General features: G+C 42.6%; 3 protein-coding genes across 8 annotated transcripts in view; 1 reads left to right on the top strand and 2 right to left on the bottom strand.

Annotated features, from left to right (window-relative positions):
* Nucleotides 1-1454: 1454 nt before the first annotated feature.
* twnk (twinkle mtDNA helicase) lies at nucleotides 1455-5251 on the bottom strand. The gene is made up of 6 exons (XM_018693446.2): nucleotides 4927-5251; nucleotides 4123-4825; nucleotides 3479-3719; nucleotides 3167-3274; nucleotides 2906-3047; nucleotides 1455-2174 (listed from the first exon to the last, which is right to left on the bottom strand). Exons 1-6 carry the CDS (start codon nucleotides 5104-5106, stop codon nucleotides 1920-1922), a joined length of 1629 nt encoding a protein of 542 aa, XP_018548962.1. The 5' UTR covers nucleotides 5107-5251; the 3' UTR covers nucleotides 1455-1919.
* Nucleotides 5252-6081: 830 nt separating this feature from the next.
* On the top strand, nucleotides 6082-8018 carry mrpl43 (mitochondrial ribosomal protein L43). Its single transcript, XM_018693447.2, has 3 exons — nucleotides 6082-6352; nucleotides 6848-6954; nucleotides 7383-8018. The coding sequence occupies exons 1-3, from the start codon at nucleotides 6222-6224 to the stop codon at nucleotides 7598-7600; spliced, it is 456 nt and encodes a 151-aa protein (XP_018548963.1). The 5' UTR covers nucleotides 6082-6221; the 3' UTR covers nucleotides 7601-8018.
* Nucleotides 8019-12897: 4879 nt separating this feature from the next.
* The window catches only part of sema4gb (sema domain, immunoglobulin domain (Ig), transmembrane domain (TM) and short cytoplasmic domain, (semaphorin) 4Gb), a 77564-nt gene continuing 65428 nt past the window's right edge, over nucleotides 12898-25033 (bottom strand). For all 6 annotated transcript variants that reach the window (XM_051066253.1, XM_051066254.1, XM_051066258.1 and 3 more), the window contains 9 exons: nucleotides 24373-24486; nucleotides 23846-24000; nucleotides 20151-20326; nucleotides 18632-18770; nucleotides 18291-18513; nucleotides 17779-17894; nucleotides 17359-17513; nucleotides 15300-15361; nucleotides 12898-14703 (listed from right to left, as the gene is read on the bottom strand). In XM_051066253.1, coding sequence (XP_050922210.1) covers nucleotides 13736-14703; nucleotides 15300-15361; nucleotides 17359-17513; nucleotides 17779-17894; nucleotides 18291-18513; nucleotides 18632-18770; nucleotides 20151-20326; nucleotides 23846-24000; nucleotides 24373-24486 — 2108 coding nt within the window. In that variant the 3' untranslated portion in view covers nucleotides 12898-13735. The remainder of the gene's footprint in view (nucleotides 14704-15299; nucleotides 15362-17358; nucleotides 17514-17778; nucleotides 17895-18290; nucleotides 18514-18631; nucleotides 18771-20150; nucleotides 20327-23845; nucleotides 24001-24372; nucleotides 24487-25033) is intronic.

Genomic DNA, 25033 nt, shown 5'->3' with positions numbered 1-25033 from the left:
AATTGTTCCCACAGCTTACAACAATATTTGATAGTTTCAGCAATCCGAGGAACTCCGGGGACCACATACCACGTGTAAAGTGAGTCCAGTGCCAGAAGCTTCCCTGGACCGGTCTGTCAGAGATGGAGCCAGCAAAGATCTCAGAGGCAGACAGAGAGGCCCCAGACTCTATAAACTCTGGACTGGTGCAATAATGTTAAACTGTGTTTCATAAATTAAAAATACAATGATATACTGCATGCATGTATTAGAGTCATTATTGTTTGATGTCTCATGCCTCATGTTGTGTGTGATAGGTCATCAGGGTGTCTTAATGAGATTCCCAAAATGCAAATATCCTTAATTTTTCAACAAGAGTGATTCAGTGTGAAATTTACTCAGCGTGGATGCCAAGGTTGAAAATCATCAGAGGCCCTGATATAAAACACGCAGGCACTTTCACATTCCCACAATGGACTCTTCACTTTATATCATAAATCTGAAATTTATTTGGCTTTGCTGTGATGAAATATGACCCTTCGACCATCAATACATGCTGCAGCAGTCTGCGGCGCAGCACAATGCGGACTGTCTCACTTCTGGAAGCTGCTGATTCCACATGTAACCCTACACCAGTGCAGGCAAGGCACGGCAATTGATTTTACCCATGAAATATTCATGTGAAGATGTTTTGAAACACACTTTGCATTTACTAAGAGTCACTCAGTCTAAATAATGGATTGTTTAATGTGACACTGGAGATGGCTCAGTCTCACAATAAGGAGAGTGCATTAGGCAGGTGCATACAAACCTATAGAACCTCATCACATTTTTAACCTTATGTGAAATCTGACCCCACTTAATTATCAGTGTTATAAAGGCGAGAGCAGCAGGGTAAAAGGAGGTCACAGAGCTCTGATTTTCTTGCAGATTGCAGTTCTAACTGAAAGGTTTGCATGAAAATTAATCACTCAGGGGAACAACATTGTTTGCAAAACAACTATTCTCTTGTTAATAAGCATAATTGTGCACTGTCACGCTTGTAGCTGTTTATAAATCACACAGACATCTGGAGCTAATTGCTTCAGCAATGTTAAAACAGTCACTACTGAGGCTTAAAGACAAAATGTAATCAAACGCACATGTCAGCAGTCAGTTATGGATGCCAGTTGTAAATAAGGGCAGTGATATTTACCGTGGAGGTTTAGTCACATCAGCTCATGTCTAGAGTAAACTGTCCTCTATAAAGTACACACTGCCCTCTGCTGGCTGCAAATGAAAACACAGAGGAAAAAGCTGCATTACAAGCATTTTAAAAAAAAGTAGCTCATGTGCATTCATTAGATTAGCATGGTACAAAAGAGTCAGTGCCTGGCACACAGTGGTGCCACTCAAGTGCTTATATCATCTTGGCAATCAAACAGTGTGGTAGTGTTTTACCATGAAATGCAGAAGATCACCATGAAAACAGTAGCTCTTTGTATCACAGTATATTTTGTAACTGAGGACAAAGTTTAACAGGATTTTATCGACACTTTTAAGCAGTAGTATCACCACAGATGAGCTTTAGAAACTGTTCAACACTTTACCATCATTATTTCACATTCTGAATGAAACAAATCTTTTGTGATCTGAAACAATACGTGTCATAGATTATTACAATCAGAGCTGTTATTTCATATAATCTATAACATACAATTCTGTATGCATTATTATTATAATATACTGAATGTTCAGCTTACTTGGACCTTATTTTATAGACATAAAACTGTCTGGCAATGTTATCTTTAATGCAAAAGGGCAAAGTTTTCCTTTTTTCTGACTTCAAATATGAATGTGGAAGAGGTCAAATGTTGCTGATGGTTTATTTTCCAGTTGCAGGATTCTTAGCAGGTCGTGAAGTCTTTGTTGTTTTGTTTGCTTTCTCTGCCTTCTCCCTCTTAACCTCGTCCTTCTTCGCTGCCACCTCTTTCCCCTCCGACCTCCTCGTTCTCTGGCTTGGTGGAGACTTTCCTCAGCTTGACTTTGCCCTTGATGGGAGCCGAGAAGGTGAGCGAGGACTTGATGAAGTCCAGAGGGAAGATGCCCACGTCTCCGTCGAAACGGTTCTTGGTCACCTGCAGGGACCTCCGGCCAGGACACGTCACCAGCTTCTTCTCCTGCAAAATGAGGACGTTGTCTGCTTCTTGGCTGGCCTGGATGGGTTGAATGATGAAGATGCGTCTTGGTTATGTCAAATAAAAACATGGAGGCTGGGTAATGGTTATCTGTGCCAAAATGATACCCAAGTTTTAAGTAGAGACCGAAAACAAACAAAACTTTGTGCCACACCTTCGTTTGATGAACATAAACATCTCTCTTTATTTCATAAAGTCAGACTTCTCAAATGCGTACACAACTAAAAATCTAACCAGACTGATTAGTGCTGCAGAGTTAAGAGGCCCATACATTCAAGTAACTGCATGTCCTCATTTGTTTATCGGACCTCAATTAGTGTCTTCTTCATGGGGTCCACACAATTCACCAAAAGATACTCGAACAGATGACACAAAATGCCAGAGTCACAAAAACATTAAGATACATTAAAGTAAAATAAAGTACATGCACTAGTTATATAACACATGACCTTTTCAATGATGTGGCTATGATTTGCTTTTTTTCAGCTGCCTAGGGTCTGGTCGGGTTGCGTGCAGGAATCAATTTTCTAGTCTTGGGTAAACAAGGGTTACAATAAAATCTATCAAAATCTAATTAATGAAATAAATGTGATTCAATTCTGTTTACTGACTCCTTTATAGCTGTTATTTTGACCATGATGAAATAGCTGAAATAGGATTTGGTTCCTTTTGTTTTCCTCCCAAACTACCCCTACCTGCAGCACAGTTTCTTAAAAAAATGTGACAAATAAAACATTTCCCTGTCTTACCTTTGCAGAACCAAAGATAGATGCTGTTTGCAGCTCACGGTCATCTTCCTCTTTCCTGGGGTGAATGATCAGAGTGACGTGGCAGCTGGTGTTGGTGGCAAACTTCCTAAACGCCCCGATAATGTGGTCCTGAACTGCATACCTGGATCACATGAACCATCATTCATTTCCATATCTGTCATGGACAGTGCGGCTTCAAAAGATGAAGCAGATGGATGATTCTGTTATCTTCCTGTTTGTCATGACTAAACTTGTACTCACTTGTCTATTGAGAGGTTTTCCTGCCCCATCATGAACTGCAGGTTGTCAATTATGACGTGGTTAATATCATAGAGGTACACAGCATGTTGCATAGTGTCCAGTACTGTCCTGTGGAAAAGCATGAAAGGTTGGAGAAGGGTCAGACCAGCTTCTCGGGCTTGTCAGCTAATACATACCACCACATACCTCATCAAATGTATCGCCGTGAGACAATTAAAAAATGAGCAGTTACATAACACTGACTGGGATTAAAAACAACAAAGGGAAAAAAAGGACAAGTAGCTGGATTCCTGGAGCATTAATAAGCCTTACTTGATGTTCTGCTGCCCGTGGAAAGTCATGAAGTAAAGTGGCAGCTCTTCAAACTTGTCTGCCCAGAAGTCGTACTGCTCCAGGTTCTCCTCCAGCCTCTGCATGGCAAACTGTGTGAGCATGATCTTCGCCAGACGCACGTTGTTGATCTCAAAGCTTCCCCATAACGTGTTGACGCCCTGTATGCAAAGGTCCAGGGCCACCTCGCTGATAAAGGTGGTCTTCCCACTGCCAGTTGGACCTGGTAAACAAAGAAACATAAAAAGATATTAAGATAAACTAATGTCTGATTGTAAACTGTGCAGAGTTGATAAGAGATAACAAGTCAATAATGACATGTACAAGTGTTTACAGCCCAGCCTTCCTGCCCCAGATATATTCTTTTTCAGGACAGCTGGAGTAAAAATAAACTTTGACCTGTTATGAATGTGAATGTTCTATGCTTTACAATCTGTCATCCATATTTGGGCAAGGAGGACAGGACCAATACTAAACTTAAAAACACAGAGCAGGAACCTGGTATAACTTACAAACTGACTGACAACTAATCAATTATTCATATAAAAACATTATACTGATTAACAGAGATTTTATGTTGTACGATGCTTAAATACTAATCAGGACTATAATTTGTTTCCATATACCTGTGAAAACTGTCAGCTCCCCCTTGCGGTGTCCCTTTAGAATCCGATTGAGCTCTGGAAACCTCGTCCACTTCACTCCAGCCACCTGCTCTGTGTTCAGCAGCTCCCCATACACGTCCTCTCTGAGCTGCTTGAAGGACACTATAGACTTATGGGCCGCTGGGATGGAGGTTTTGATGATGCGGCTTAAGTTCTTCCCTCGTGCTAGCGCCTCTAAAGGACAGGGTCGGTCTTCCCCCGGTCGCACCAGAGAGCAGCGCCTCAGACCCAGCTTACGAGAAAAGATCTTTGACGCCTCCCAAGAGCGAATGTCATGTCCCAGCCACAGCGTCACCCGCTTGAACTGTTCCAGATAGGGCAGCAGCATCGGAGGAAGGCAGCTGACCCCACGTGGAAGAGCAACGCTGGGGAGTCCTGTGGCCTGACTCACAGCCAGAGTGTCAAGCTCGTGTCCAGTCAGAACCACCTCAGAGTCCATACGGCCCACCAGCGTGAGGCCAAACAGGTTGTAGTAAGAACTAATCTTTGGAACTGTAGCTTCATTATATGTAACTTTCTCAGTGTCAGTGTTTTGGGCAGAGAGGAGCTTCAACCCCTTCAAGGAGGAGTCGGGTCCAGCGAACCAGGGGAAAACCAGACTCTTGGTAGGCTTGAAGAGCCTCACACCAAACTTCTTGAGGGTTGCATTAGAGACCTTTGTAATCTGAAACAAAACAAATAAATACATCATCATTCTGCAAGGAACACAGTGGAATCATATAAAGTCTGCATGCACACCTTTCACTAATTTACACTCTGCAATACCTGGAACATGGTTTTAATCAGCTGAGCTTCGTCCTCGGGGAGGTCATTGAAGGGCACAGCGCTGGACCAGATCCTCTGCACCTCCCTCAGCTCCCTCTCCCCCTCCTCCTGCTCGTCCAAGCTCTCTGGGTATCCCAGCATCACATGAGGGCTGAGGAAGTCCTGCTCCTCCTTCTGCATCACCTCCAGACAATCCTGGAAATCCTCCCAGCTCCCGTCCACAAGTGTGTCCTTGCACAGAAACTGCCCCGTGGTTTTGTCAATGAACAGGGAGAGACTGTCCTTCCTGGTGGACGGATCGACAAAGATGCTCGGGATGTGGAGGCAGCTGTAGCCATCGTGGAAGGGAATATCTTTGGAGCGTATGTACTGTTTGATATCTGTGACTGTGATGGGGCTCACAGGGAACTCCACAGTGGACTTGGCATCCTTTTTATATGTCCTGGTCCCAGTGTGTGCCAAGAAGGAGCCTGTACCCCGAAGTCTAAAGACACATGGAGGCCTGTGAATGAGCCTGTGTGTGAGAAGTCTCAGACACAGGGATGAAAAATGTCTTTGGTGGAGAAACTTTGGGTCCGCCACCTGCAAGAGACAGGCGGTGCCCTTCAGTAGGCAAGCTCCTCCACATCGGTCACCTGGTTAAGACACTGAACCTGCAACAGACATGAAAATATGATGAAATAACACAGGTAAAGGTTGCAAAGGTCTTGGGTGACCTGGAGAGTCAAAGAAAGAGCAGACAGCGATGCAGGAAACCGTTATTTTTTATTAAATAGAGAAAAACGATACATGAAAATTAGCGTGGAGGCGCATGAGAGCCTTAATACAAATAAATTAAGTTTAATTTAAAGAACAAACACATAAAATTCAACTTACTAGCCATACGGTCCGCCCTCATTTTCCTCCATGCTTCTCTAACCCGGGCTTTTCGGTGCGTATTCAAAACAAGTCCGTGTGAAACATGTAGCGAAAGGTAAGGAACGTCTGCAAATGTGCTTTAGTTAAACATACTGACGTTTCTCTTGTCAATTTTATAAAAATTAAAACATATTTGTTTTATCATTTTAGAACGGAAGACGTTTCATGATTCCGAATTTTCTTTTTGTCTTTTTAACCGCGGTGTAATTATATGTTTCCCCCCGGAGGCAATTCTGGACGGACTGCGCTATACACACGCCCGTGAAATCGTCCTCTACGAATGTTGTTGCCGTTTAACGTCTTTAGTGGGTTGTTTCTTGTCAGGCGGTTGTAACATTAGATTAGTTATTAGCTGGTAATTAATTGACGGTTGAAAAATGACGAGCAGGGCGACGCCGAGCCGCTTCTTGAGAAGTGTTCTTCAAAACGGGGTCGGCCGGTACGTCTGCCAGCTGAAACGGATCTCCATCGTCTTCTCCAAAAACGCACAGAGCTCGTTGGGAGTCAGGTAAAAATAAATAAATACATGTATTTCAAGACATTAAACTGCATATGTACACTCACTGAGCACTTTGTTAGGACACTATACTGAAGTAGGTAGAGTAGATTTGTTAGCTGCACATTTATGCAAAGGCAACAATACTCTGATAGGTTGTAGCATTCAAACCATAATTGATTGTTATTAAAGTGTGCCAAGTAAGTGTTCTCCGCACCATTAACCAGACCACCACCAGCCTGGACTGTTGACACAAGACAGATTGAGTCCATGGATTCATGCTGTTGATCCATCAGACCAGGTCACATTTTTCCAGTCTTCACCTGTCTCGAGCTGCCTGTGTTCACTGCAGCCTCAGACTACTCTCCTTGCTTTTCTGCTCTCCACAGTCACAAAGATTGTTATCTGAGTTACCGTTGTCAGACTGGCTGGTCTCTTCTGACCTCTCTCCTTAACAATATTCTGAGCAATTCCTAAACCCCAAACCATCCTCTTCTTCTTTTTCAGGGACTTTATTGAAGAGGGAGTGGTGGATTATGCCAATAAGAACCCTGGAACTGTCGTGTATGTGTCTCCTCAGTCCTGCAGGATACCTAAAATAGTTGCTGAGTACTGTAAGTGATCAATACTTTGTGTTTTGACTTTAACTAAACCTGAATTTCTGTCTTGATCATACTGTTTTTTAATCTATAGATTTCATAGTTCTGATTTATTTTATTTAGATTTTATATATGATTCTGTAAATTCTAATTATTTTCTGAGAAGTTTCCTTGAAAGAGTTATGAGTTATTTGAGTTAAGCTGTCGAGTTTATAAGCAATTGATGACTTTCAGAGGAAAGGATACTGTATGATACTGTAGGAGGCAGTATAACACTGGCTTTTCTCAGACCTCCACTGATTCAGGTAGAAGTGAAATACCACTGGGGGTTTCAGTGTCTCAGTCAGAGTCCTGTGTTCCTGTTGACACTACATTTCACAATAAGCAGGTCTGTCAATAATCAACAGTATGGTTAGTGATTTCCTCCTTTTTCCTTCCTACAGTAAATGGCAACGTGAGGGAGGAAATTGTCACAAACAAAACCTCTCCACAGATCTCAGAGCTTTTGACCAAACTGACCAATCAGTCCGGCCTGGACATCATCCGCATCCGCAAACCCTTCCACACAGACAACCCCAGTATCCAGGGACAGTGGCACCCGTTCACCAACAGGCCCCCGTCTATCGGCCCCATCAGAGCGCAGAAACAGGACACGCAGTAAGGACTAAAGTTCAAGGCAGAGAGTTTGGATGTTTCCACCAGTTTTAATCAGTCCTGAGAGATATGTCCTTCAAGTGTCTGCACAGGTCATGTAGTTCTCATGTTTACAGAAATTTTCCAGTGTATTTGTTGGATATTTCTGCAGGAGACACCCACCACTGACTGAACATTTTTTACCATGCTCTTCTGTCTGGTGGTGGCAGCAAAGCCACTTGAGCTGTGCGGGAAAATGCACACAGCTCTGAATGCCACATTTGAATAGAGTTCACATGAATCCACCAGAGGCTTGTCAGTTGGCATACAGAAAAGCAGATAACTGTAACTAAATCGCAGGGTTATTTGAAGATTCATGTAAGAAGTGCAGCGATCAAGAGCAGATGGATTTATGTATGAAATAAAATAAATATTTTTTGTGCAAATGCTGGCATTGGTGTTTAATTTTAGATTTTCTTTTGACTTGCGTTTGAACAGCTTGTCAGAAGATCAGCAGAGCAAAATTGGTGCTATCTGCATTAATGATTTCAACAGATTTAACTGCAGGTAAAATACTTAACAGACAAGACACATGATGTACACCTTTTTTATTTGTGTGACACGGGGTAATGTACATGTTTTTACAGTTTAATACTGATAAGGTTTGAGGGTTTCCTTGCTGCACAACCTTAAATGATCCAGAGCTTAAATGAACATGACAGATGGCTGTGTGATAGCTTGAGGGACAACTCTTAACCTTCAGTGCAGAGCTGTTCTCTGTATCGACTGTAACAGACGCAAAAAACTCATATCACTCCTCCAGTGGCTGATTTGTTTAAATTCAACAAGGTGGATGTTCTTTGCAGTTCATATCCTGAATTCATCATTTTTGACCCCAGAAAGCGCACCCTGCTTTCCCTCTGCAAATGACCTCAGTGTTTGTCTCAACAAAAATATAGATACTGTACATCCAAATGATACGGCATCAGATGAATACAAATTAGCAGATTTGCATGGAGGGAACGTGAAAGGTGCCCCAGGACAGATTGCTAGTTACTATTGATTGATGGATACTAGTCTGCCGGCGTACATAATTCTGGCCTCAGGAAGTGGTTTGGCTTTTTGAAAATTTATGTAGAATGGGAGCGTGAGATAACTGCAGAGGACGGTGATGAGATAGAGACAGAGGAGTCGAGCTCTGCAGCAGGATACTGATGCTGATTTCACTCATTTTCTCTCGTATCTGTACTGGAGTTGCATTTTTGATAAGAATGTGGATGTGCTTTCCCTTTAAATTACCCTCAGACATACAGTATAGAGAGTGGTGGACCTACTCACATCTTTTACTTAAGTAAAAGTATCAATACCATAATGAAAAAAATACTCAATTAGAAGTAAAAGTCCTGCTTTAAAAATCTTACTTAAGTAAAAGTATTAGCAGCAAAATGCATTAGCAATAGCAGTAGCAGTTCAATGTTCAGCAGAGTCATTTTAACAGCTGCACATGCTGTTTATTTCATATTTAAAAGCTTGACCTGAAAAATAATTAGAAACTGTGAGTGTTAGATAAATGTAGTGGAGTATAAGCATAAAGTAGCAGAAAATGGAAATAGTCAAATAAAGTACAAGAATCATTTACTCAGTACTTGAGTAAATGTACTTACTCTCCACCACTGCAGTTACTGTTTACTGTCACTGCTGAGCCAATAAAAGTGAAAAAATAAAAAATAAAATAATAAAATAATCTGTGAAATTGTATGACCAGATTTAGGTAAAAAGAAACTGTACATTCAGGTGGGAGAGTGTGGATCCTGTGGCTGTTTTAATAAAAGGCATGACATTATTAGTAAATGTCTAATGATGTGAAAATATTTTCCGTTTTGTTTTTTCATGCTCACTTCCTGCATTTCAATTTATTTATGGCACCGATTACATGTATCAGAGCCACTGTGCTCTCATCACACCCGCGCTCCCCAATGGGAGCTGGCACAGCTTGACCCACGCCAGGACATTAAAGGCTCTAAATAAAGATGCTGTTGCTAAGTTACTAGCCTTGAATGCTGCTTTGAAAATGGTCATTTTTTATCCCTCCCTAAGCTTATGTTATACCTCTGCTCTGTTATGTATGTATGTAAATGACTCTGGGATCATGTGGGCTCCGTTCCCAGTGGATGACAGTGGCCTCACTGCTCGCCACAAGCTAAAACCAACCGAGTATCATGGTGTCTTGAGAGCAGGATCCAGCGTGAACATGTTTTGCATGTAATTTCCTGACTTCTCCCCCAGGGCTGTTGACAATGAAGATTTTTTTCCCCAAGCTGAACATGATGCAAAGTGTTTTTTATCTGCAGAAAAAGCCTGTGAAATTTTAATGAATTCAAATAAATAAGACATGAGACTTAACATAAAAAAGAAGCAACAATGTCATTTCAGCCGAGACCACACAGGTAAGTTCATTATCTACAAGTGTCACAGTTTACAGGGGAATACTACAAAGTATTTACGTAAGAACAGTGCAAATTGTGAACTCTACACCAGTTTCTTTGGCCAACACTTAAGAGAAAGAATCTACATCTACATAAAATATACTGTAGCTTGCATATTGAATCAGCAGGATGGAATTACCATAAGTTAATTCGCAAAAAACAGGTGCTTCACTGGGTTTGTGTATAGAAACGAGATGAATGTAAAACCAGCAGCCAACACTTTAGCTATTTTTACCTAAAGTCCATAGTACGGTATACAGTGCAGAGCCATTGTCTATTGTAAACAGATTGTCCTTGAGTGAGAATGAAGCAGCAGCAGCAGCAGCAATGGTCACAGATTCAGACAAAGCTTCCAACATGTTAAGGATTGTCCACAACTTGAGGAGAAGGGAACTTGAATATGGGAGCTTTTATACAATAAGTACAAGCAACATGTTGAACTCAGTAGAAACTGCAATCATTTTACAAACATTAAACTTGCAATAAACTGTAACCCAATAAAACATTTCCATTGAATCACACCTATAAATTAAACCTTATCGATCCTGGTCCGTCTTTACGAGCACTGGTGCATTAAAATTTAAGGACACAGATTCATATTTAATCTGTCGTGCAATGAAAAACATCTCATAAATCATTTTCAGCTAGAAATGTGAGAATGACATTTATTGTACCTCTGATGTTAAACTAATGCAGAAAACCCCATTGTTTCTCCAGTCCCTGCCTTCGCCAACACAAACTCAAGTGCTCTTTGAAAACGGGCTCTAATTGATTGGGGGGCCATCACGGCCATTTGTGAACTCAGCAGGGTCCTTGAGAGAGAGCGCAAATGTGAGCAGAGAGAGTAATAGATGATGCCGTCATGCAGGGGTGATGAGACGGGGAACAAAAGAGGTGGCAGAGAGGGAGAGAGGGGAGGAATGAAGATGAGGATGGAAACAAGTGGAAAGGCTAAAGAAGCTGTTGAGAAGAGAACTGAAAAGTGCAACTAGCCTCTGATGACATGTTCAGCTGCTGCATGGGTAACCAGGACATGCAGGTCGGGTGAAACGGCCCAGCAAGGTCAGGGGCAAGAAATAACTACGACTCAAAAACAGTGTACACACAAAAAGTGACAATATCTGTTGTGCAAAGATTGAAAAAAGAGCTTCTTCTTCTATATATAGGGCTATATATAGGGCTTTAGGCTTTAGGCAAACAAGTTTTTCCATCCAGACCAACACATCTGTTAGTCTGCAGAGTGCATTAGCTGGACTATCCTAAATCAGTTCATAAGGTTCATAATAAAGTAGTCTTCAAGGAAAACAAGAAGACGACTGACGACTTCAAGTGCAAAACAGCACCTGCCCCATTTTATTATCTCATCTGTTTCTTGCATGGCTAACCAGGACAGGGAGGTCAAATGTTTTCTCTCTGCTTCTACCTGCAGAGACGACACTGCTCTACGCAAACAGGCAACAAGCCCCCCCCCCACCCCGTCCTCTCCTCACTGGAGGTGAGCCAAAATACTGCAGTTACTGTCACCCACGGCATCTGACAGATGCACGCTGCGAGTCACCGGAGAGGGCTGCTGCTGAGGCCTCTGCTACGAGAGCTGATTCATCACTTCGGCTGGAAAGACAGATCTTTATTTACAACCAGCCGTGACATATTTACAAACCGCTCAGAGATTCATCTCAGTCAGTTCTCTCTTAAGTTATACATGTACTATTTAATCATAGCGCTGTTCACCTTGCCAAGGAAATACTGTTAGCGCTGCAGTTTGTGTTGTTTTGGCATTGCTCTGATGTCAGGTAAACACTGAGGATGCTTTTTTTGTGTTGCTCGCGTGAAGGTCCTCTCTGCTCTGATTTGGAAACAGAGGACACACACACAGCAGGAGACAAACACGAACCTGTGTCTGTCATTTACTGCTGTTTTGAGAACTAGATGAAAACCATTTTCTTTCTTTTTGCGTAACATCATTTTTGAAAGGATCCGTTGCTTTGAAATAGTTGGCACGAAACTATCACCGTGCTGTCTCAAAAGGAGGCAAAATCTTCAAGGTGTAATGAATAATCATCCAAATATAGTCTGACAAAGACAAAGTATAAGCATGTTTAGGTGTATAAATATAAAACAGCAGGTAAGCATATTCTTTACAGTATCTCATCCATTTGTTTTTGGTCTGTGTTGTGGTTTCTGCTCAGCCTCTTGAGCCCTGAAGCCAATCTGAGGTCTGAGGTCTTCACTGAGCCACACACCGACTGCTCCTTTAATAGACTACTCATACAGCTCCGTCTCTTTTCTCACACAGATGCTAAAAACAGAAAGACACTAAAGAAAAAAAACAATCCAGCTTCAAAGTTTGCTACAGGTTCTTCCCATTGGGACTGACACAACACATTGCTACTAACAGCTGCAACTGTGATGTAATTATTGCTATTTACATGAGAACAGAAAAAAAAAGAGGAACGAGTGGTTTAAATAAATTGAAATGTATGATGTGTTTTCACACCTGTGCTCTCATGCACTGTAACAGAACTGGCTTCTTAAAGTGATACTCCACATACAATCTGTATGTCTGCTGTAAAACGACTGTATCTTGCACTTTCATAGAGTCAGACTGAATTAGACAACTAGTGGATTGTCATTTACAAAACAAAAATCCCAAACACTGCCGATTTGCTGACTTTTTGTTGGTCAGACAAAGCAAGTAACTCAGCTCAGTAACACAATTGCTTTGTGCAAATATGGATAAATACACAAGATGCTGTTGTGATGTGTGTAGTAGTCTATTAGTTTGGTAGATTAGTGCATGTGTAAGAGGAGACCGAAGGGTCAGCGCTGTTGTCAGACATTGGAAGGGGTGGGGGTGGAGGGTATACCTCATTAGCCATTAATGCAACACACCTGGAGGCCATCCATCCCTTTTGCCTCTATGAAAAAAACCCTGATCCGCCTGAGAGAAGCCAGCCAAATCAAACTATCATGACCTTTAGACTAGAGGGAAGTTGTGTAGGTGATACAGGGTTTAGTCCTGTAACTATAAATGAGTAAAACCTGTTCTCCCCTCAGACCAGGAAGCCACAGCAAACTCATGGACACACAGGGCCAGGCACATAATGTGGAAGGTATGGCATGTTTTCAATGCCTGATGCTTAGTTGTAGATTTTTGGGTGGAGTATCACTTCAAGCTCCACAGAGGGATAACAATACATGGCACTATAAACTTCCTGAACACTTCCGCAGTGTCATGATCACATGATCGTCTCCTGGCCTTATTATTTGTATTTTTTTAATCCCATGCCCCATTTTGCACTTTTGCCTTTTGTGTCACCTGGCTACCATCTTTCACAAGCCTCCAGAGAGTCTACACTGAGGTAGCATCATTAAGCTCCCTACTCATGGTTATTTCTTATGCAACAGTGCAGCCTTTGGCCAAATTTTTCACAGCTTCGCTTTTTTGAATAGCAATCTCTGGTTAGTGTCGTCCATTGTTGAAGTGAAATCATGGGCCATTTGTCACGGGAGACACAGGAGGCTGCACATTTCAGATCAGGTTAGGACACAACCTGCAGGTACTCTGACACTGGGTAAATAACAGCAGCGTTTGATACAGTCAGTTCTCCCGACAACTACGGGTCACAGTTGGGGTAAAAATAAATAACTGTGGGACAAAGACTGAGAGGGGCGTCCTAGATGGAGCTCTCATCAGGCTGCAGGTCCAGCTGTGTGTGTTTCCTCTTCTCCAGGATCCTGTTGAGCTCCTCTGTGAAGGAGTGGTAGAGAGGCGACATGCCATCGGGGTCGGCCTGCCTCAGCAGCACGTAGCTGTTCCCGTTCATCTTCCTCAGCACGCTGGGCAGAGTGGCTGACAGCCCGTTGGCGTAGTCCATGTTGGGAAGTGGAGGTGGCATAGGAAGAGGAGGGGCTGGAGGAGGCGTTTTTGTTGGAGACATCTGGCCCTCGCCTGGAACTATCTGGAGGAAACTGTCGCCCAAGTCACCGAAGGTTGGCACAGAGAAGGACCGACGACCCTGGCGGCCGTTGCAGTGGCTGGAGATAGTTTTAAGTTCAAAATGGGAGCTCCTTTTTCTCTCAGAGGCCCCCAGGACCTGTAGCCCTTGCTGAGAGAACTTTCGGTCCCGAGAGGCCTGTCTGGTGCAGAAGCTCACGTAAAGCAGCACCACAGTCAAGACCAAGCAAAGCCCCCCGAGGACCGCCACCAGAGAGATGTACACGGCCTCCATGTGTCTGTAGGTCTGGAACTCAGGTCCAGGAGGCAGCGGGGCGGGAGGTGAGGGCAGAGGTTGCTCGGTGGGGCTGCTGGTGGAGAAAACAGTCGGGCTGGAAACTGTTGTGGGGTTAGTCGTGGCTGTGGGCTCCACGGGGAAGTACGGGTCTGTGTGCACCCTGACTGTGTAAAGATAAACCAACACTGAAACGGAGTTCTCTACAGCAAAGCAGCGATAAGACCCGCTCTGTTGGGCGCGGGCTCCGATTATGAGGAGGCCATCTGTGCCGATGCGGTAGCCCGAATTGAGGTCATATCCCTGGAGTTCTTTGCCGTTTAGAGTCCAGCGTGGAGTTGCCAGGTTGGAGCGTAGCTCACACTGTAGTAGCACATCGTCACCCGACATCACAGAACGCCTCCGATGGACCACTGAGCAACAGACACAGAGAACAGGAGACATGAGATTGAGCTGAAAAGAAATGAAACAATAGATAAGGTGCAGAGTGGAGGATAAAGGGATGGGGAGTGTGACGAAGATGCAGCAGGACACAGCGATGAATATAAAACGAGATAGCGGGTCACCAAGGTTACGATTTCAAAGTGCAGGTGAGCAACTTGGGCGGCTCAACCTTTCACCGTCACTTTCTATTACATTTCATAAGCCTCTTTAGATGTAGCGAGCCCTGCAATGCAGCCAGTGTGACTGCCTGACCTCCAGCAAGAAAGGAACTGATTAAAATGTGTACGCTGGGATCTGGGGGATGGGTGAGGAACACACACCTAATGAAATCCCTTAATAGCTGCTAAGTGCTTGAGTTTTAAGGCAGAGAAAAGACAAGCATGCGTTGGTCTTTTTTCACCCCATAATCTGTGTGTCTGTGTGTGTGTGTGTGGGAAAGAGAGAGAGAGAGTCAGGCAAACTAGAGGAATGAATAGGAGGTAAAATAAAGTACTTAACTCTCACCATATTAAAAGCATAGTGGATGTACAGTATGTGCCTGTGCGTGTGTGCATGTTTAACATACCATTTCCTGAATTCTCCCTGCAGCCTCTGACCCCTCCCAGGATGTCCTGGGTTAGGTTTGACCTGAAAAAGGTGGTTTTAGAATCAGTTACATTCTTGAGCATCAGTGTTCGACCTTTGTTAGACCAGGAACACCTCACTGAGATTACACATCTCTGCTGACTCACGGCCACGACAGACCAGAATAATACTGAGTTACAAACAAATAACATAAGACAGATAAGATAAAATGCGCCACAAAACCAGTACTAAACACAAAGGTGATTATAAAATCATGTACAGCATTTCTGCAATCAAGACTCCATCCTTCAAACAACCTGAGAGCATTTAAAAAAAAAAAAAACATGATACCAAGCCAGAACAATAACTTAATGAGGCAAACACATCACGACCGCACAGCACTCCAAACATCTGCAGTCAGAAGAGAGAACACCAAGTTTCTGCAGCAATAATTTGAATTCACAAAGAGAGACCAAATTTTGCAGTTTTAGATCTAACTGCAGAAGGTTCCAGGCAGAAGGGAGCAGCATATATAAATGGTTTTTTTTTTTGTTTTTTTTTACACAGAGCAGAATAGTGGTGGAATAGTGAAAAGTCCTGCCAGAGCTTTACTCTCCATATCTCCAACACCAGAGAGCAGACTGTTCTCTTTCCTTAATAGAAAGATTAGGATAACAAAAATAATTTAATTGCTTTAGAAATAGAATATAAACCAGGGAAACGTAACATCTCCCATTTACATCCGAATCTTTTTGCTGCTTTTTCCGAAATGTGCTGCCGCCTCAGATACTCCAAAACAAATCCACAGGAGAGGCTGATGTGTCTGCTGCGGTAATGGAGATTAAGATGTCTGCAACTCACTCATGCAGAGTGAATGAAGAGAGGCACAAACAGCCCCCAGAGCAAGACTGAGCCAAAGTTTGCCTGTATGTGTGTGTGTGTGTGTGTGTGTGTGTGTGTGAGAGAGAGAGAGAGGGAGTTTCAAACAAGCACTGGTACATGTAGAGATAGAAGTCTAACTGAATCCCACCTCTTCCAGGATCCTTAGAGCCAAACAGATTAAGACCACAACTAAATTATTTTTTACAAGATGCAAGATTAAGGATTTCAAGTTAATGAAGTTTGGATTTAATTCAGGTGATATCTCATTAAGAGGTGGTGGAATGTAACATTAAGTAAGTACATTTATTCAAGTATTTTACATACAAATTTGAAGTACCCTGATTTTACTTGAGTGTTTCCATTTCATGCTACTTTATATTTGTACTCTACTACAATTGTGAGGTAAGTATTGCAAGGTAAGAGTTACACTCAACGTAAACACTGATATAAGGCGTGATGATTCGAAATCTAAACCCTCCCACTCCAGAACAAGCTCTCGCTGAGCTGAGCTGAGCTGATGCGAAAAATCGAGGTCGACTACATTGTCTTAGACCTGCTTGCATAGAAATTCTGTTGGAAGGGGAAAGTAAGCTGTATAAATAATTAATTAGACTAGGATTACTGTTGGGGCCCAGAAGCAAGAAGTAAACATCAACTAAAAAGGTCGTGTAATGCAAAAATGAACACTGTGTCAAAATTATTAATTTCTGTCTAGAAGTTTATTATTCATTTCAAGCAGGCCTAACAGTAATAATTATGCTTAATTATCATGCCATCACTTAGTCTGAACAGTTCACCATTTTATTTGACTGTTATTTCAAAAATGTGCTCCAAGAAAATGTTGATTCTAACATCTAGAAAAAGGTGCATCTTTCTTTTTTTTTTTTTTTAATTCAATTTAGAGAACTGCTCTTGTTTTGAAAATTTCTCCTGAGCAGAATAGACAGGTGGAACCGCAGATGGGGTTTAGGGAAATATAGACTGAGGATCTACGATGGAGCAACGCAAATTTCTCTCATCTTCTGCTAAATCTCTGTAAATGTGCGTATGTGACATCTTGAACCAGTGTGTGTGTTTTTGTCTCCTCACTGGGAAAACACACCTGTGTGCCTACATGTATCGATGTCTATGTGCATTTTTTTTAGTGTGCAGGTGTGTGAGTGTGTGTGTCCCTTCACCTCTGTGCACGTGTAGATATCTCTACGCACACCCTCCCGTCCCAGCCGCAGAACGGATCTCTGGCGAATACGCAGTCGTAACAGGAAGTGTATCTCTGACAGGCCGACATCGGTACCTGCACGACTCCGGAGTGGGAGCCGACATAAATGCTCCGCTGTAAAACAAAACATAAATGATTCATCTGTTTCTACTGTATTTGGTCACCTTGAGACATTTACACATGCAGTTTGTAAACATTTAGGCAGTGAAATAGTCTTATTCATATTCTAGTTGACTGTTAAATATAAATCCTCTCTCAACTCTATTTCTATTGGCAAGAACAAGATCTATCATGTTTTCATTTGCATCACTTTAGCATAAATAGGCCATTTAAACCCTCATTATTTTTGACATATAACTCTGCACACATGAGCACATACCAGAACCGAGGATATGACCATGCTCTCTATGGGCTGTGGTTTATCGAACACTTGCAGCTCTTCTATGATATGCGTTTCTCCATCAATGTCTACAGCTCTGTGCAACCACCCATCATCTGTAAGTAAAATGTACAACCTTGTCAAACAAGACACTAGAATACATTCATGCCCCCCTGTAGGATGAATTTTAATCACGTCTGTGATCCTTAACCTTTAATCAAGCACAATCATCAGGTCAGATTTTTAATTTGTCAGATACTTTGACTCATAGCCAAACACCTGCAAAACTAATCACATCCCCACCAGCCTCAGCTGTGCTTTATGTTTAGTGCTAATTAGCAAATGTTAGCATGCTCAAACTAAGATGGTGAGCATGGTAACCATCTATGCTGTTAAACATTAGCATAGCCTCACAGAGCTGCTAATAAGATACACAGCACAGACAATACTTGTTAATAGGATCAGTTCATTGTTGGTTTTGGTCTTTTCATGTGCTCAGCAGCTAAACTCACCGGTTCCCAAAAACAAGATGGTATAAATATTTCCATCCAGTGCTGGCTCCCTGTGCACAGCAATCTTGACATAGTTGACACTCCTCTTGAACAAGAGAGGGCGCACCCCTATCGGGTGCACCTGGTTGGCCATCAGTGGGTGCCTTCTGGCAAAAGTGAGGACGTTGTCTGGGAGGTCACGAGATGAGTTGATGCCCTGGGACCTGTGCATATCTGTTATACACTGGAGATGTGAGAGAAACAAAAACAGAGAAATGATCAGAGCGTTCTTTGTTTAAATGGATGACAGTGTAGGACATTAAATGATCACACAATGAGTGGTTCTATTTGATGAAACTTACAGATCCAGGTCGTGGCTCTGGAACCTTCCCCGTGTACTCCCTCCACTTTGAGTCCTGCACCTCCATGTACGGCCCCTCGAAAACTTTCTGTACATCCGAGAAGGCGTACTGGCAGATAGCAGAAGCTTTGATATTCTTCCTGAAAGACAATCCCCCCCCGCCCCCCACCCCGGGGACACATCCAGAGGACACACTCAGGATTAATGATTCAACGGTGAATAAACACTGAGAGGTTATTATCTGGGGAGGAACTGCCACCCAGATCGAATTTCAAACACATCACAGACCATCAGTGGCCACTGACAGGTGAAAAGGCCACTGAGATTCTCTGAAAACCGTGGGTGTTAAGGTGGTAAAGTTGGGATTTTAACAATTTGTCTTGCACAGTCAAGTGGGAGTGGTGTCACTGACAGGTGTGCAATTTCTAGTCGCTGCTCCCCTCATCCACTCCAGAAGGAAATATTTGTTTTGCAGATTTTTCAACACTGCACTCACTGTTCTAAAATACCCACTCCCTGTGACTCACAAATAAAACAGGCCCATGTGTGGTTTTGGTGGAGCACCTGTGAAAGAAAAGATTTGTCCAACAACATAACAGCAGCATGAGCTGGGAGACGCAAACCAGGTGACCCTTAATCTAAAGCCCTACAGGTGAGATTAGTAATGGGGTGGGGGGGTGTCTGCGTCACATTCCTTGGTCCATTGTGTGCCCACCTCAGCCTTCAAAAGCATTCAAGTGAGAAAAATGAGATCGAAGTGAAACCAGAACCAGTCTTCAAAACTGGTGAGCAGTACAGCTCAGGGGCTTACTCATTCTTGAACACTTGAGTCTAATGCATAGTGATGACTACTACTCACACAGGTGTATGTTTTTAAAGGGAAACCAGCGTATAGAAAGACGAGATGAGACAGAAAAAAGAAGACAGCTGCTGCAGTGAACAAGAGGACAGAGGTTGAGCTCAAATATCCACAAAAGAGAAACATGGCGGTGAAAAAAAAATAAAAGGAAAAAGCGAGAAAGAAATAGACAGTGTTACTGTCCTGTTGTAATGCAGTCCCCTCCATCAGAATCTAAACACCCTTGGGACAGTTTTATGCAGCATGACTCTGCATATCAGTGTAAACACACACTCACATCGCTGCCAGATATTCCACTGGCAGCTGTCGTCCTCTCATGCTGTCACATCAGCTCTGACTGCCGCTCGGCCCGCTCGGTTTTGATAACAACTCACCTGGGGTTCCAAGTAATGGTTTTTGTTGTTATCAGCTAATCTTCTAATTATTTCTACAATTAATCATTTATTCTATAAAATAGAGAAAAGAGTTGATAACAAGTTCTCAGAGCTCAAGGTGACACCTTCGTAAAGCTTGTTTTGTCTGACTATTGTTTAACTTTGTTAAAATTTAAGGTCAGTTTTCTCCTAGCAGCTGCTGTAGAGGATGGCGAATCTAAGCAGAAGCTAAGAAGTGACGTCTTGACTTCAGCTCTATAAAAGAAGAAGTGAATGTAGTCTCTTACCATTCCAGGCCGAAGATGCCATATAAAATGCTGCTTTGAGCGTCCCGACCGTGCAGGACAAACACACTGCGCAGGATATTAAGGTGCAGCTCATACTCTGGGACCGAACACACCATTCTGGCCTTGAGGAAGGTGGTCCACTTCCTCTGCAGGGTCCTCTGGCCACCCCAGTCAGTCTGCAACAACAGAGGGGACAGCAGATGAATGAATGGATGGATGGATGGATGGACAAATGAGCTGATGTATTCTGTCACTTTACTATCACACTAATCCATCCACTCTCATGTATCATATACACATCAAGGGCAGCTACTCTGTGACTGTAATAACAGTGACACATGCATCTACAAAAAGGAATCAAATCATAATGTACACATAATAATACTGCAGACATATCAAGAGAGACAAGGGGGAGAGTAAGACAGAGTCTTTAAAGTGGATCTGAAGTGTTAGTCTTCCAGCTCTAAGTATGCCTGCTTTAGCACATTTGGTCTAATTGCATTTTGGTAGCACTGGGAGGCGAAGGCTGCGAGAAATCTCTCCCTAAAAGAGTAATTTAGCACACCTCATTTAAAAGAGAGGGGAAAAAAGCGATGGAGACTCCTTCTTCTCTTTTTTTATCTGAATTATAGTGCTTCATCCTTCTTTGTTTATGTCTTTTCCAGAGATCTGTCGTTCATCAAAACGCTCTGCTTGCCTCGGCCTCCCACTCAGAGAGGCAAAGCAGCTTAAATCGACATAACACATAAGTACCTAAAACAAAAAATGCCAGCATTAGGAACATTTCCATCAATAATACCAACTCAGTTTTTGGAGTACGAGAGGGAAAGGACTGCAAACGAATGCATCCACTCTTAGGGTTCATTCTTTTCACAGAACGAAATCTCTGGATAGTTGGCAGCGAGGTTAGAGAGGCAGGGGTAAGATGGATGCTATTGAGAAAACAACATAAAAGATTCTTATTGGGGGGGGGGCTAAAGGGATGCACTGATAGATTACAATCTACGTCAGTCAAAGCATCGTCTGGGTCATTGGGCTGTCATGACATAAATCCAGGGGAATAAGAGTCAAAGATACGCCTGTAGGGAAATTAGATGAGAAGATGGAGACTGTGTTGCTGTTTGAGCCGGACATGAGGCTGGTTTCTGAAGTTATAGAGGAGAAAATGACAAATGGTGCTGCCTTTTTTTCTTTGTTTGGGATATATGGAACTAGATATTAAATAATGTCAGATTGGCATTGACTTCCTGCTTCTTGTTTTCATGCCATTTACACCCCTCTCTGTGAAAATAGGGCATGATTACAGAGGAAGCCAATGCAGTCTGGCTGGGAAGTGAGAAACAGAAGAGGATGACTAGTTAGGCAGCTCAGAAATGGCAAGTCTTCAGTGGTTTCAGGGGGCAGAGGCGACTGCCAGGGCCTTCACTATCTGCATATCTGTCTCCAACCAGCATGGTGTCTGGCTGCCACGAGGGCTAAGCTGGGGACCAGCTCGACATCTGCACGCGCTGCCGTGGCCTAGTTCAGACTGAGTTATTGCACTCTCGAGTGCTTTGACAACTCCACAGCACCAACGCAGGGAGAAAAGAGAAGTCCAGACCTTATTTTCAGAAATGACGTCTTTTGCATGCAGAGAAAATATCATTTCAGCTACTCAAAAACAATCTTGACAATGTCAGCTTAAAAAGAGAGAAGACCAAGTGAAAGTCAAGACTCATTGTACAAGAGTGTATAATTCAAGTTAGATGAACAGACTTTAGCTCTGTCTATGTACTATTTCTAAGCATGTTCTGAGAATGTTGTGTGTAAAAGTGAAAATATGTCAGTAACGGACTAAATGTACTTGATTTTTGAGTGCTCTGTTGATAGAAATTATTGTCCCTCAATTTAGCGCAAAACAAAAATGGAGGAGCTACTCTCAGCTATTAAAAATAACAATAAGCCCCTCTCAGATATGCACCTTGTTATGTAAATGTGAAGGCAGTTTAACTTGTCATCTCATGTCTGAACAAGTGCCAGAGTCGCTTTTACGTAAATGTCACGACAGCAATTACAAGGTTGGACCCGGTAACAATTTCCATATCAATTTCAACAGGGCAAGTCTGAACCAAACGCCGACAGATGAACACAAAAGCTGCAGCAGTACAAGGTGAAACATGCAGAGGGAGAAAATGAAGCCACATCTTGAAGCCTCATCCTGCCATGTCTAAAAAAAAAAGTCATTACTTTAAAGAAACATAACTATTTTACCTTGAAATAACAGCTTCAAAATCATTTTGACTTGTATTACGCTAATGACAGTCAGCGGCTTCAGCTGCTGGAATCGGGTCCAGCCACTTCAAGAGTAATGCTGAACTATAGATCAGTTAAAACGACTTAGAGGTCATTAATCTCTGATATCCAACTAAACTTATAAAGAATTATAAACAGAGTCTGGTGTGTTTGTTACAGTGACAGCACTTCCTGCTCCAGAAGCTGCTGATCATGAGGAATGTACACTGTTCAGCTGTGTTTCAGTTCTGTGAGTGGGACTTCACAGTCAGAGCTCTGGTCTAGTGATTGATAGGCTTTGTTTTCTGTTTCTTGTGGCTGCAGAGGCCACTGTTGCTCTGCAAAGTTACATTTTCTTACTTTCATGGAATAGATGAAGCCAAAAATATTATGTATTCCGTGTCTCATAAGAAGCTATAAACTGTGGTGAAACAGCTCCAGGAAGACAGCAGAGAGATCTTTGGTAATTTTTGGAATTATTACTTCCAGATGGTACAAAACAGAGAAGCACATATCCAGTCACGCTGGTACCTACCAGAGCTGCTGCCCATTGACTGGTCTGGACTGTAACCTGCACTGATTAGATGTTAAAACTTGATTCCTAAGTGGTTCTTCCATAGTCAGCTTTCTCATTCATTTCCATCGTCAAAGGCAGTGTGTGGAATTATTTCTGAACATAATTTCACCAGCTCAAGAGTCTTTCAGACACCTTTTTTTGATTCAAAAGAAATACTCCAACAGTGACTTAAGTACAAGAACATACTGTGAGGGTAATTACACCACCATGTATGGGATGAAAATGAACGACAGGGAGCAAGAGGAAGAGGAGGAGAGACCTCTAGGAATGGTTGCTGGGCATGCTGTCTAGACCAGAGATGCTGATCACAAGTGAAATGAGGTGAGAGAGAAAAAAACATAGAGGAGGAGGAGGAGGAGGGGGAGGAGGAGAGGAAGAGGGCGAGATGGCAATAAAGAGAGGGAGAGGGTTTGCCATTGGAGGTGGAGATTGGTGGGTTTGTAGTTTGCCTGGCAACAGTGGTGACAGAAGGAGCCACCGTCAGCGAAGAAACCAAGATTAGAGACAACCAACTGCTGGTTCATTCAGCACTGAAATTACAGTAAGAGTAGAACGGCAGCAGAGAGAGGCAATGGGAACAGAAAGTCTCCCTGAAATCCATTTACATTTCTCTCTGTACTGGAGGACGTAAAGCATTAAATAATCCCACCGTTGTTGCACTTCAAATGACTGGCAACTTCTCTCCTCCCTCCTTTCAACCCTTTCTCTCTACAACCTTGCTGCAGTGACTATAAATCTGTCATGTGAGTTTTATCTTTTTTTCTTTTCTTTTTTTTTTTGGAATCAACTTTCCAAACCCAGAAAAACCACTAATATGATTATGGTTAATGCTGTTCCTCTCTCTGACCTTGCAGACTCGGGCAACCCTGGACACCTTGGTCTGGCTCGGGTACGCAATCTGCTCCTGGCTTCTCTCCGTGAAGAAGAAGTAAATCTTGTCGTCGTCACCAATAGAGCTGTTGACGCTCTCCTTCAGCAGCACAGAGCCCACAAAATCTGCCTCTGTACACACGAAAACAAGACACACACATACACACACACACATAGATCCACATACCCAAACACAGACCTATTAGCAGCCTAGGTAGTGTCTCCTTGGAAACTAAAGATGGAGCTTTTAAGTATGATTGAATTGCCACAACTAAACCAGTTAGGTCTGCAGTGCAGTGCAATTTTTGCTGTGATTTTTATTCTGCAGGGGAATCATTTTTTGTAGTGATGGCAAAACAAGGGGTAAAAATGTGCAAAATGTCAATGAGGTTTGGTCTATTTAGTGGTGTGCTGTAAGTGAAGTTGCATAAACCTGTGTGTCAGCGCAGTTATTTGTGGACTATTTCTTGTCTTTTTTGTGCTTTCATAATCTGTTGTATTTACCCAGAAGCCACCGGGTGGGGGCCTCCTCTGTCCTGAGCGTGGGGAAGGGGAAGTTTCTGCGCACGTCTGGAGAGCTGCGAAACTCGTACTGAGAGGCTGTGAACATCTCGCCATCTGATGAGCAGAGACAAAGAAAGAATTGGAGTTAAATGAGATGTGAATGAAAGCTGTTGGCATTCTGAAGACCACCTAATGTGGCTAAAATATTCAGAAATGGTAATAAGACATAGAGCCCAGTCTGTGTATACATATATACATCTTTATCATTATACATCTTTATCCTTTAATGTTGACAGAAAAAACTAAAATGGGAGCAAAGACACTTTTCCTCCCTTATCGTTGTGTCTGCATCCATTTTTGTGATTTCTAGAAATGTCTTGTGTTGTATATGTATTTATGTTTAGCTAGACTAGTGGCATGAGGGGCACAGCAAGTGCAGACTGAAATACCTCAATGGCTATTGGATAATTTGCCATTAAACTCGGAAGAGACATTCATGTCCCCCTTAAGATGAACTATAAAAGCTTTGATTTTCACTCCGGTCCAGTTCTTTGGTTTATGACCAAATACCTGCAAAATGAATGACATTCCCATCAGCCCGGGCTGTACTTTGTGTTTAGAGCTAATCAATAAATGTAAGCCTGTTTATATGGTGTTTGCC

This window comes from Lates calcarifer, linkage group LG23, assembly GCF_001640805.2.
Source record: "Lates calcarifer isolate ASB-BC8 linkage group LG23, TLL_Latcal_v3, whole genome shotgun sequence".
NCBI lineage: Eukaryota > Metazoa > Chordata > Actinopteri > Centropomidae > Lates > Lates calcarifer.
Note: the sequence above shows the minus strand (reverse complement) of the source record. Positions and strands in the feature narration are given on the sequence as shown.